The sequence below is a fragment of the Cavia porcellus genome, unplaced genomic scaffold (assembly GCF_034190915.1).
Source record: "Cavia porcellus strain 051 isolate PalLab524CR breed Dunkin Hartley unplaced genomic scaffold, mCavPor4.1 scaffold_19, whole genome shotgun sequence".
In the NCBI taxonomy this organism is placed as follows: Eukaryota; Metazoa; Chordata; class Mammalia; order Rodentia; family Caviidae; genus Cavia; species Cavia porcellus.
This window is the reverse complement of record NW_026947502.1, coordinates 9,445,540-9,458,885: the sequence shown is the minus strand read 5'-3', so window position 1 is coordinate 9,458,885 and position 13,346 is coordinate 9,445,540. Positions and strand designations below refer to the sequence as shown.

Sequence of the window (13,346 nt, the reverse complement as noted above, 5' to 3'; positions counted from 1 at the left end):
TATTTTTCAAAGTACAGGACTTTCACATGATTATGTATGAGTAGTATTTTTATGTTATAGAAAGTTCTTGTTTTAAATTTTAATTTCAGACCCTTTACTCTTAGGATAACGATATGATTGAGTTTTGTCTCTTGCAACTTCGTCAGATTCAGTTATTAGTTCCAGAAGTTCCTCTGTAGACGCAACAGACTTTTCTACATCCATCTCAAATGGTCTGTAAGTACAGTTTTCCTTCTCCCTTCCCCATTTGAATATGTTTATTTCACTTTTCTTGTTGAATAGGTTTGAGTCAGAAATGAGATTGGCCATCTCTTCCTTGGGGGAAGCACTGATTTTCAGTGTCATGCATGATGTTATGTGTTTTTTGGATCAGGCTGAGGAAGGACCCTCCTACCCCTGGTTTACCAGGAATGGATGTTCGATTTGTGTGTGTGTTTGCTTTTTCTGGGGTTACCGAGGGATTACCTGGCTTTTCTTTTTTAGTTTTTTTAATATGGTGAATTATATGTATTCCTTGGACAAATTACACTTAGTCCCAACGTATTAACCTTTTATATTGTCGAATGTAACACTCTAAATTCTTCTCCAGAATTTTTAATCTCTGCTGTTTTAGTCTGGCTTTGGAACTAGGTTTAATGCTGGTCTCATAAAACGAGCTGCCAAGGTCTCCCTGCTTTTCTGGAAGAACTTCTTTTAGGATTGTTCAAGTCTCTGTACATGTTTGGTAGATTGTTCGGTGAGGTCGTGCAGACCTGGGTTCACCCTCTTCCTGTCTGGCTCTAACACGTGTGTTCCTCAGCTCCTAGCCCCTTGGCTCCCTGTACACCCAGCTCGGCCCTCGCTTGATGTCTCCCTTCCCAACTTGGACTGGGCTGAACAACTGCTGGTTTCTCATCTCCAAGATTTTCATAGGCTGATGTCCAGCCCCTTATACACGAGCACGGCCTCTGCCTCCTGGTCCCGAATTCTTGAGCCCTACAAGCTGCGGACAGTGCCGAGTCCCCACTGAGCCCCGGTCCCCTCTTACCTGCATGTTGTTCCAGGCAGCCTCTCCGCGGCCCCGGATGCAGCTCTCCAGCCTCAGTGGGGCGCCCAGAGCCCCGTGCTTCGTGTCTGCACACAGCCCTGTGCCCACGTTGCGGATCTGAGGGAGAAGAGGGGGACTAGTGAGGTCCCTGGAGGTTGACAGGGGAAACCAAGGTAGACAGCTGAGCTGAGCTGGGGACTGTTTCCTGAGGCTTGCCCTGGGCTGCTGAGGACTCTGAGGTCACCACACAGCCAGGCAGGGGAGGTTCGGTTTCGGGAAGGCGGCAATGAGTGCTTCCCAGCCCTGATCCTGGGAACTGGAGCTGATGGGTCCAGGAGTTGAATGTGATCCTCATTCCAGATGACACATGGGTAGGCAGCCCAGGGACCACACCTTGCCAACCACTAGTAAAGGATATACACTCTTTGCTGTGGGGTCCGTTTTGTTTTGTTTGGGCTCACTATATAGCCCAGGCTGGCCCTGAACACCCCATCCTGTCTCAGCCCCCTGAGTGCTATGATTACAGGTCTGCTTCTCCACGCCTGGCTTTGTTCTCCTCCTGGACGCTTGCCTTCTAGGGCAAGTGCAAGACAAGGAGTGGCCCAAGGCTCCATGTTGTAGTGAACACTGGGGGTTCCCATCCTTCAACATCAGTAGGAGGGGCTGGGAGCCAGACACCCACAGTTGGTAACTTGCTTGGGCACCAGACAGCGCTCAGGCTGGTGTCCGGCACGGGCCTGGTGGCGGGCATGGAGGTTACGCAAGCTCAGCAACATGCACTCCCACGCACCACGGCCGATCTGGCTCCATCATGGGTAAGGCTGTGCCTCTGACCGAGCAACACATTTCATGGCCTAAGAAGTGAGGCACTGGGCTCGTGCTCATGGAATTCACTGGTCTTACCGTGTTCCTCACCATCCAGAAGTGGCTAGTGTGATATACAGCTGGAATGGTCTTTTAAAGACCTACTTTTAGTACCAGCCCGGGGCAGTAGGTTGCAGGGCTGAGGCAAGGCTCTTCAGAAGGCTGTATACGCTTTGAATGGGCACCCACTATGTGGTGCTGTGTCTCCCACAGCCAGATTCATGGTCCAGGAACCAAGGGGTGGCAGAGGGAATGGTACCATTCACCCTCAGCCCCAGTGATTCACTAGCAACATTTTTGCTCCCTTTTCCTACAACCTTTTGTTCTGCTAGCTTGGAAGCACTAATTTCAGAGGGAGGAAGGCTTACACCAGGAAGCACAGCAATAATATCACTGAACGGGAAGCTAAGACTTCTGCCTGGTCATTCTGGCCTCCTCCTGCCTCTGAGGAAACAGGCTACAAAGGGAGTCATGGTGTTATCAGGGGTGACTGACCCGGACTGTCCAGGGGAAACCGTACCCCACAGGGGGGGAGAGGAAGGGTATGCACACAGTGCAGAGATCCCTTAGGGTGCCTCTTAGTATTACTATAGTCTGTTAATAAGTCATGGGAAACTGCAGCAACCTAACGCAGGCAGGATGACAAGTGTCCAGGGCCTTCAGGAAGGAAGGTACCGATCCCTCCACCAGGAAGAGAACCAAGACCTGCTGAGGGGCTTGCTGAAGGCCCCGGGGAGCACAGCATGGGCAGTAGAAGAAGGTGGTTTAAATACCAGTGACGACCCTGTGATGAGCTGTGGAGACAAGCACTGTACTGTCTCTCCCTGAACGGGGTTCTAGTGGAATGTTGATAGGCTTAGGACAGCTTCTTTTTTTTTTTTTTTTTTGTCTTTTTCCTTTTTATCGGTACCGGGGATCGAACTCACGACTGCCTGCTTGCAAGGCAGGCACTTATGCCACTGAGCTAAACCTCCAGCCCCAGGACAGCTTCTTAAGGATGCCAATCCTGGGTTATATCGTTCAAGTTAAGAAATAAAAAACATAAGCAGCACCCAAACAAAACTTGCCTTCTATGGGGAGAGGGAATTAGAGCGTTTTCTGTCTTTATGCAGAATAGTTATAATGTGTCAGGTATAATCTGGGTAAGTCTATCTGGAGGCTGGGTTAAGGAATTGTTGGGTTGTCCACCTGACAAGGGGTGGATTGGTTGGTTGACTGTGTCAACTTGAATAAGAGAAGCTCAACTACATTGGCTCAGCCATTCCACACCCTAGGATGTGGAAGGCCCACCTAGGGTAGCTCGTCACCTGGATGGAACCAAGGGGACAGACAGATCTGCCGGGTTCTTAGGAGAAGCTCCGGGCTTTGCCTACACTGTGGGTATCTTCTCCTGGCTTCCAGCACAGATCCTCAACCTTCTGGTGTTGACTCCACAGCCTTCTGTTGTAGACCTGTTGGCCTCCTGAAACGGACTTGCAGGGGACACTGCAGTAAGCTTGGACCTTCCACTGGGTCCTTTGGTCCCCAACTGTGTGGGTGGCTGTCTTAGGCTGCTCTTATAAATTTTTATGTATTTGTATATCCTGTTGTTATAGTTGAGACATTGTGTCAACTTGGAGCAGTTTAGAAGTTTAACCAGGAGACTCAGCAGGGAGCCAGAGTTCTTACTTTGTAAATATCCTCATCCCAGTGCTAAAGGAGCACAAAGTGATTTTGTGAGTGCTACATTGCGCTGGGGGCTGGTGAGGTGGCCTGTGTACAATATAATAAAATAACCTTGCTCTTCCCCATTTGCTTTGGCTGCTTTTAGGGTCTTCTACACAGTGCCACCTTGCCTTGGAGCTAGCTGACTATGGACTGAGAGCTCCGCACACAGTGAACTAAATAAACCTTTCCTTCCTTCCTTTTGGATGTTGGGTACTTTGTCTCAGTAAGGAGAGAAAAGTAACGAAGGCACCTGTGTCACATCTGTTTCTCTAGTAAACACTGTGCCAGGTCCTGCATCACACAGGGTCACTCCTGCCCCAGAGTTGTCACATCTGTCAGGGTTGGATGGGTGGAGAGGCTATTGAGAGGCACCACTTCGGCGGCTGTGTCCATCGCAGGGCTGCAGTGAGGTGGGGACAGCACGGCAGGCCTGTGCAGGGGGATGCTGAACTCCTCTGATGGGTGATTTGTTTGGAGGATCCTTGTTAATCGGCCTCAGACTTCCTTAGAGCTGTGCTGCGGGCTGAGACTCTTCCGACACCACTCTCCTTCCTCTGTGTGCCTCTTCAGATGTCAGACCTGTCGCCCTCATGCAGCCTCTTGTGACTCACTTGCATGGCTCACCCATATGGCATCTGCTTCCTGGAGGATCTGCACTAGCAGGGGAGGACTGATGCACAGGTACAGAGCCGGAGAACTTCACGAGGTGCGGCTCCTGGCTCCTGGGTCAGCAAGGGTCTCCCTAATTGCTGTGATTTGAAGGGGACCCTCTCCCCTTGCTTCTGCTGGCTGGGATCACCTCTCCCTCTTCTGTTAACAGTGTTGGCTTTCCCGTGTTCCAGCCCCTCTACCCCACAGTGGCCAGTGCCTGTCCTGCCTTGCTCCCCCTGCGCCTTGTGACCCCCACTTCCGCTGGGATAGCCACCTTCAGGATGAGCACGAGGCCAGTGTAACAGGAAGCCAAGTGTAGCCAGGCTCCAGTGGGAACCAAAAAGCTCCCCCTTGCACTGGGCTCCGGAAAGGGACCCGACTCTTCTGCTCTTGTTTTAAGCCATGATCTGTGAATGATGCTCTAGCTTTGGGTCCCAGAATTCACAGTTGGGAGTAATGCCTCTCTGCATGGTGTCCGCTGGGCTGTGACAGGTACTACATACAGGGACACAAGGCCCTGTGTTCAGGACAGTCTATGTTTCCTTTGAAGTCCACTTTGTCTTTACTATTTGTAACAGGGTCTCACTGTGGAGTTCAGGCTGGATTAAGATTCCCCTGCCCCAGCCTCCCAAATATTGAGGTTATAGCCATGTACTACTATGCTCAACTTTGAAATGCTTGATCATTTTATCTTTTAGCCCTGGTTTGTAAATGAAACAAAGGCCCACACATGAGCAAAGGAGACCAGCGTGTAAGAAGGCTCACTGCCTCTTGCCGCCCTGGGTGTGCTGGTGTTTGTGAGGCCCACAAGCACAGAACTGGGGGGATCTGACATGCAAGGAGCTCAGCAGGACTCAAGGTGAGCAGTGGCCAGCGTGTGGCATCTGTGACTGAGGAAACCCACTGAGTAGCTCTGCGCGGTGCCATCACCATCCCAGGAAGAAGTGCACAAACCACACTGTGAACACAAGCCATGTGCTTCTTCACCTGACGACTGTACTGGGGCTGAACCTAGGGGCCGCACCACTGCACTATGTCCCCACCCTTTCCCATTGCTAATTTTGAGACAGCGTCTTGTTAAATTACTAAGCTCCTCAGGAGGAACTCAAACTCTCCACTCTCCTGCCTCAGTCTCCTTCTGTGCTGGGATTGCAAGTAAGTGTTACCGTCCCCAGTAAAGTACATTTGCATTTAAAACTGGCACCAGGGGCTGCAGCGTGTGCTTGGCATGCATGAGGACCTGGGTTTGATCCCCAGCACTGCAAAACAAAAAGGAAAAAAAAACAACAAAAAGCCCAACAACAACAACAACAAAAGATACCTGGCCCTGCATATCAGAAAGATGAAAAGAGAAATTCATGCTAATAAAGCTCTAATATTTCTATATGTAGAATGTTAGATGGCAAGGTTTTTTAAAAAACAGCAGGACTAGGTTAAGGAGAGAACAGGAAGACACAGTTTTCTACTCCGGCGCTCTGGTGCTGAGGACCACCATACTCACCTCGCCCCAGGCTGCGGCAGGCGGCTCCACTGGCGGGTAGAACTTGGGCAGGTCCCAGGCGATCTTGGTCATGAACCACTTGAAGCTCTTGCAGTTCAGGGAGCTGCGGAGCTTCTTCTGGGCCACGACGTCCCCAGCCGAGAGGTGGCGGTACTCGGGCCGGCGCTGGTAAATGTACTCGGCGTAATCATCCATCCACACCTCCGCCACGCGCTTCAGGTTCTGCGGGTGGGAGCAGGGAGGAGGAGCAGTCAGGGGGCTGCAGTGTCCAGCCAGGTGTGGGGTGCAAGCTGGCAGGGCGAGGCAGCGGGTCAACTTTTCCTAGGTCGTGTGAGTCACTCTGCCATGCTTACGAGGAGCAAAGCCCGATGACGCAATTGCAGAGCCCACCCCTGGTCCAGTGCTGCCTGCTTCAGTTTATCATGTATGCATGTTATTAGGGTTCCATGACTTATAGTTGGGGAAAGCTCTTGTGTAGCCTGCCTATCTTCCATGCCCTTCTATGCCAGTGATGGCCCCCAGCTGTTTCCCTTCGGGGAGTTCTCGGTTGTGTGATTGTTAGTTCATATGGCTAGGAGAAAGGCATGCAAGTCAACCTAGCTAGTATGAATACAGATATCTCTGGATGCAGGGACTGTGTAACAGTGACCTACATGGTGCCAATCTGCTGAGATTACTTGGGGAATTGCTCTGCGCCTGCTTGGATTGCTGTGTAAGATCTGTTGGGTTAGATGTCAGCCATGGTTGCTGGCTGTCTGAGGATGAAATCAAACTCAGTGAGGCAGAGATTGAGGGCTAGACTGAAGAACATGGTCCTGTAGCACCTGAATCCAGCCCTACCTGAAGCCAGTGCTACCTCAGGACTTTCTTATTATAGGAGTCATTACCTTCCGATTTTGTTAAGCCAATTTGATTACAGTTTCTGTCATTTTCAGCTAAAAGAGTTCTGCCAAGTTGCATGGTAAACTAAAATATCTTTTGTAACCAAAAGGTGTAATTCTATCTCTAGTAGCTGTTTGATGATGATTGAACATTGTTGTGGCTTTTATTGCTAAGCACAAAGATAAGCAATAGAAAATGACAGTGCTAATACTGATAAATTGAAGCAGCAGGGGAGGAAACATCCTGTTTGTGGACAGGCTTGGAGGCAGAGGAAGGGCAAATTCTCACATGTAACTGTGATGAAAGTTCCTTGTTCATCTGCAGTGTAAACATAGCCCAGCAAGAACTTCTGTCAGCTGAGCTCTAGGCACAGCTTCAGTGTTGGGGGAAATTCCCTGGGTATTGTCAGGAGCCCCAACATCCACAGTTAGTTCTTCCCGCTCTATATCATAAGCAACCTCTTTTCAATTTCACTCCTAACCTGCCAGAGTTATTCACACTCAAGTGTGAAAGCCGGCTCTAGGAGCTGGGGTTGGGCAGGGCTCTGTAGACGTCTAAGTGTTTTCTTTTTTCTTTTTTTTTTTTGTCTTTTTGCTTTTTATTGGTACTGGGGATCGAACTCACGACTGCCTGCTTGCAAGGCAGGCGCTTATGCCGCTGAGCTAAATCCCCAGCCCCTGTCTAAGTGTTTTCTGCAAAGAGCCCCACAGTACACATTTTAGGCTTTGCAGACAAGATGTAGCTAGAAAGTAGCTATCACTACCATAACAAATGTAACCATGTGCTGGTAACTTTGTATGGATAGCAACTTTTCATGTGCCACAAAGTTGTCTTCTTGTGATTCCTTCCAAATGTTCACAGATGTAAAAGCATCCTCAGCTCACACACAAACATCCCGCAGACTCCTGAGGAGAGGGGACAGAAGCGAACATGAGGGAGCTCTGCACGCAGATGAATCCCCAGCTGCCCAGGTCTGTGGGCTGTGGTTCTGGGACGGGGAAGCAGTGTGTTTCTGTGCAGCTCCTAGCGCTTCCTGGTGCTGCAGAGTCCAACCTGACCTCAAAAACAATCCAGGGACAGTTTCTCATCACCAGGGCAACATGGCCAAGGCCATGTCCAGTTCACAGTGGTGCCTGCAGGAGCGTGCGTCCCTGCACCCTCTGAAACACAGGGTTTCCTCTCCTTTTCTGGTCTGCCCACCTCAGTCCTTCAGTTCACTGTCCATCCGTCCATCTGTCTGTCTGAATTAACAATGCATCGTGTTATGCTCATGCAGCAGCACTCCACGATGAATGTAATTATTACTTGAGGCAAACAGGCACTAACAAAAGTAAAACTAAAACAGAAATAGTGCAGACAGAAATCACCTACTCTTTAAAAGAATAAATTAACAACGCATCATTGCATTTTCTAGATGGGGCTTATTAAGTCATTTCTCTCAGGTCTATCCACAGACCAGCTGCACCTGGACCACTGAGTGGGCCCTGCTCCGTGGAAAAGTCTCTACTCCTGTCACATCAACTTTGTGTGTGTTTCTGTTACAGCTTTTTAAGGTCCTTTTCCCAGAGGCGGAGAAAAGAAAATTTTCTTCTTTTGCTTGTTTTTTGAAACAGGTTTTTGCTATGTAGCCCAGGGTGGCCTTCAACTCATGGCCATCCTCCTGCCTCAGCCTCCCCAGTGCTGGGATTATAGGTGTGCTCTACTATGCCTGGCTGAAAAGAAAGACACCAGTAAGTTTACCACACAGCACAAGACTGGCTGTCCCCGGAGGTGCACACCTGCCTCCCTCCACCCAGCTCTCTGAGGGCCACAGGGACCCCACCAAACCCATCACCGTGACTTTTCAGTCGCAGAGATGGGACCCTGAGCAGAAAGGCCCTGCAGGTTCTCTACATGGCCTGCACTGAATGAGGGCGGAGGGCAGCAGGAGAGGCGTGCTGGACTCAGTCCCTTTATTGTTCTGCAGACTTACACTGTAAAACCCCACAGAGCACAGGGCGCAAGGAAGAGGCACTTAGGGGGAGGCCTGGGGCACCATCAGGTTTCTTCAAGTCAAATTCAAGACCCGGATCTCGTGCAGACAGTGAGGAGAGGCTGAACCGTAGTAAGGCTTAGAAGCACACTTTCTCATCACCAGCAGTCACACATTTCAAGCCTCTTCTCGACATGCAGACCAAGGCGTCAGAGCCTGAGGTATGAAAGGCTTTGCAGGACGCCTGGCTGGACGCGGTTTACAAACAATCACTCCCACCGTGAGCCATCACCCCGCTGCATTCATCAGGAGGTCACTAAGCAGGAGGCGGAGGTGCTCCTTCTCTTTGATCACGGAGCAATATAAATCATCAGCGACAACTCTGGACGGAGAAAAGATGCTCCGGGGATGGTCCCCATCTCCTTGTAGCTAGATAAGTCGCAGTCTTGGGCTCCCCAGAAGGTGCGCTGTCTTCCTCTCTGGCGTTCCAGGGGAGGCAAAGGGGTTTAAGAAGACAGGGGTTGCAGCCTCGCCGGACAGGACAGGGACAGGACAGGGCAGGACAGGCGAGGAACGCGCGGGCGGCCCGGAGCTGTCGTGGGAAGTCCCACCGCTAGAGCGCGCTGCCGGCCCTCGTTTCCCTCCGCGCGGGCTCCGCAGCCCGAGGCGCCCTAAGTCGCCAGCCCAGGTCTGCTCTGCGCGTCTCGGCAGGGCGGAGCGGCGTGAGCGATGCGGTGGGGTCTTCTCGGCCGCCCACAGGCCGGCGACCTCCCCCACTTTGTTTCTCCTTCCTGGGTCCCCTGATTTGTTTTTTCCCAGGGCACCGCCTGCCGCCCCCACCCAGTATCTCCGGCTCTCAGGTTTCTCTTTGGAACCAGGCGTCAGTATAGTCTGAGCGGGATGGCTGCAAACCATTTCAGGGCAGTGAAATAGTTCTACGCGGTGGCTTTTGGCAGTGAAGGTGGGGAGGGTGCAGAGGAGACAGATTTACCCATTAACCTCTCCTTCCCTCTAGGAGCTTTTAAACACTTGGTGCCAGGCTTTCCCAAAGGCATCCTATCAGCTGTGTTAATATCAGTCTAACATGCTTAGCAAAGCTGACTGGTCTAGCTTTGTATCCACGCCGGCTTATCCCAGGTAATGCCTGTGAAATTCTGAGTCTGCTGTGCTGGTACACACTGCCTTTAAACATGTGGAAATCAGAAGGGGCCTCTACCTGCCACTAAGGTCATTTTCACGTGTCCCATCTTGGACACCAGCATCTCCCTAACTCTTCTGAGGTGGAAGGAATCCACTTCCTTTCACCAAAGGAGGAAACAGGCCCAGAGGTGTCGTGCAGTCTTCTGGAGGTCACACAGCCAGTGAGTGCTGACAGCAGGGGCCTGCGCTCTTCTGCCTGGAGTTTCACTTGGAGAAAGGGGGAGTGCACCCTCACATCTGTGATCATCAGCTTGGGCCCCCAGTCCCCTGTCTCCCTCCACCCACCCTAGAAAGCCACCACCTTACCCGGGCCAGGCTGACGCCAGCAGGGACCTTGTAGGGCACGTACTTCCTGTAGATGTGGCCCACTCGGGAGCAGGGAATGTCCTCCATGCGGCCCCCACACATCCACACCTGCAGGGGAAGCCAGGAGAAAAAGATGTTCCCGCCTCCTGTGCACCCACCCCTCAAAGGCCAGCGTCCTCTAGTATACTCAGGCGATGTCACAGAACCCCTGACGGGGGATGGATGCAGTGACAGCGGCTGTCATGACAGCTGTCAGCTGTCAACTGCTAACCGCCGTGCTTGGGGTTGCAGATGCAGAAGCTGAGAAGCCCAGAGACTCAGCAGAGGCCACTGGGTCGGTAAGCAGTAAGTTAGTGTGTTAGACGGTGCTGGGGATCGAGCCCAGGGTCTTCACAATGACCCTCCATGTCCCCAGCCCTTGTATTTTGAGACAGGGTCTCACGAAGTTGCCTAGTTTGGGCTTGAACTTGAGATCCTCCTGCCTCAGCTTCTGCTCTTGAGATTACAGTCATGTGCCTGTACAAGCCTGGTTTAAAACTTTTTTTTTGGTACCGGGGATCGAACTCATGACCTCGCACTTGCCAGGCAGGCGCTTATGCTGCTGAGCTAAATCCCCAGCCCCTAAAACTTGGTTTTAATGGATATCAGAGCCTGAGCTCTGAACCACTGTATTGAGAAGTTTGGCCTCAGAGGCAGAACCGCGGGCTAGACAAGGGATGAGGCAGCATCCAGGCTTTGCAGCCTCTGTGACCGTGCAGGTCTCCTCCTGAGCAGTCCCTCTGCCTCCCTGCTCTGAGGTCTGCTGTGTGGAACAGCTAGTGTCCCAGGAGCTCCTCCATCTCACACCGAAGGCTCCTTGCCTCCTGCGTCTCCGTGCTGCGCCCAGAGCTATTCCGTCCCAGCTTCCCAGGTGGGGCTGCAATTAGTGGAAGTGCTGCCTGGAGAAATGCAATTACATCCCGATGTTGGGGGAGCAAAAAGGACCGAGCCAGTCAATAGAACAGAACATTGGTCTTGAGATAATGGGCTTCTGATGGTAGATTAATGTCAAGGCCAAGCCAAGAAGTTTATTTTCAAAGCAGGAGATATTGATCAGGTGCCAGCATCCCATAACAATAACTCTTCCTTTGTGCCGAGTGATTGATGTGGAAGTGATCCTTTTGTGTGGCAGGTCACTGCTGGGCATTCGGGTGTGGGATGGAGGGCACCTTACCCTGCTCTATTTCTGAATGTCTTCTGGGCAGTGGAGCAGGCCAGTATCCAGCTCCCTGACTCTGTATTAAATTCACATTAGCTAAGGAGGCTGCCTCTCCAGTTCTGCTGGCCAGGGGAACCTTCCTTTGTGCAAACGGCAATCAATTTCCAAAGCCTCCCTGTGCTGTGACCGCAGGATCTTTGGCCCTGGCTGTCCTGGCCAGCAGCCTGATGGATCCTGAGGAACCAGGGTGACCCTGAGCTGTGGGGAGGTCTGAGGCATACCAAGCGCCGTCAGATCCCTGAGATGACTGGAACACTGTCCAGAAGCCGTCCTCTCTCCAGACAGGCCATGAGCAGCACCAGGCTTGGTGCCTGGCCCCGGGAACCTGACGAACGCTGGTTATATCTATGGCTGCAGGATGAGACCTGCCACCTCCTGGAAACCCCACAGCTTTTTTTTTTTTTTTTTTGCAGCCCAATGTTCCAAATGGGGAAACTGAGACTCAGAGAAAGGAAGTAGTTCTTCATTGAGTTGATGATAAAACTTTCAGCTGAGCAGGAGACTGATGGGACCAGGGGGTAAAGTTACTGGGTACCATTCTTGGTCTGGCTACCAAGGCCACAGTCCTCTCTCTCCCCTAGCTGGCAGGAAGAGCCCAGCCAATGGCAGAGAGCAGGAAGCGGATGGATTTCCTCTAGCCCCGAACACAAGGCACTGAGACAGGATGAGCCGGCTGACTGATGCTCTGGCAGCCCCCTCTCCCTGCACGGCGCAGCTGCTCTGGGAGCCCTGCAGCTTTGTCATGCCTGAAGTTTCCAGATGTCCTGCGGCTGTTCTTTGGTGCCCTTCTCCTCCCCAGTGAAGGCGGGCGGAGGCGTCTTCTCGAGGAGCCCCGTGCCACTAGACAAGTACAAAGCAAACTGCAGAAGCCTGCACCCCATCCATTTTCATGGCTGCTTTGATTTACTTTATTAGCAAACTTCTTTTGTGTGATGACAGGCTTCATTATGGTGTCTATAAAAGACAATCACTCACTTTTATCTCTGAAGCTGAGGAGAGAAGAAATGAGCTGTGATGTGCATTAGGAAAACACAAAAGGACCAGGGGAAGGGGGGGGCTGTCCCTTTCGCGGAGGGGACCCCCGCCAAGCAAGGGCTGCAGCTCACTCTGGAAGGAAGCGACCAGGAACAGCACAGCTCCGCCCTGCTTTTGCAGCTGGCATCTTTGCTGCGAACCCTGGTGGAGCTCAAATGCTAATCAGCTGCACCCCAGGGAATAATATAATAACCACCAATTATTCGGCCTTCCTATGTGCTTAGGAGGCACCTAGGAGCATGGTTCTGCGCTTGGCCCTTGAGCTAGACAGCCCTGAGGTCTGATCTAACACAGGCCCTAAGCATGTTAAGTCAGAGAGCCTTGGTTTCCTTATCTGCAAAATGGAAAAGTTACTGCGCCTTGGACCCTCCTAGGGGCACGCTGAGGCTGAACGGAGGGCAGAGGGGAGTGTGGAGGACACCACGAGCTCTGTGCCATTCAGCTGGACCTGGGACAGTTGGTGGGGCACTGCACGCAGGCCAGACACCTGCTCCAGGGAAAAGGGAAAGCCGTGTCAGTCACTGTGAACAAGAAGGTCTTGGCGTAAGAAGCCTGGCCGGCAGGAAGTGACCTCACCCGTTCTAGCTTTGGGTGTTCCTAAGAGTTACTGGATCCAATTGGTTTAAAAAAAATGAGAACAATTTTATTTTAGTTTTAAAAATGATTTTGCTTCTAAATTAAAACATTTTTAGATAATGTGAGTTTAAGCAAATGTGTATATGCGCTTAATGCACTAAATATCTGACTATTTCAATTCCTGAGTGTTTACACCCTGAAAAGGAGGGGGCTGGCCTCACTTGGAAACACAGCATCTGGAAGCAGCCCTGTGAGGGGGCAACTGAGACCAGGGCCCCTCCCTCTAGGGCTGCTCAGCTCGTGGGGCAGAACCCGAATGGAACCTGGGTTGGGTCTCCTGGAGCTGGGCAGATCTGCAGCCTCCACA

General features: G+C 51.7%; 1 protein-coding gene across 5 annotated transcripts in view; it reads right to left on the bottom strand.

Annotated features, from left to right (window-relative positions):
* Galnt10 (polypeptide N-acetylgalactosaminyltransferase 10) overlaps positions 1 to 13,346 on the bottom strand; it is a 215,344-nt gene that overhangs the window by 6,869 nt on the left and 195,129 nt on the right. For all 5 annotated transcript variants that reach the window (XM_063230683.1, XM_063230681.1, XM_063230684.1 and 2 more), the window contains 3 exons: positions 10,111 to 10,218; positions 5,751 to 5,972; positions 1,028 to 1,144 (listed from right to left, as the gene is read on the bottom strand). In XM_063230683.1, coding sequence (XP_063086753.1) covers positions 1,028 to 1,144; positions 5,751 to 5,972; positions 10,111 to 10,218 — 447 coding nt within the window. The remainder of the gene's footprint in view (positions 1 to 1,027; positions 1,145 to 5,750; positions 5,973 to 10,110; positions 10,219 to 13,346) is intronic.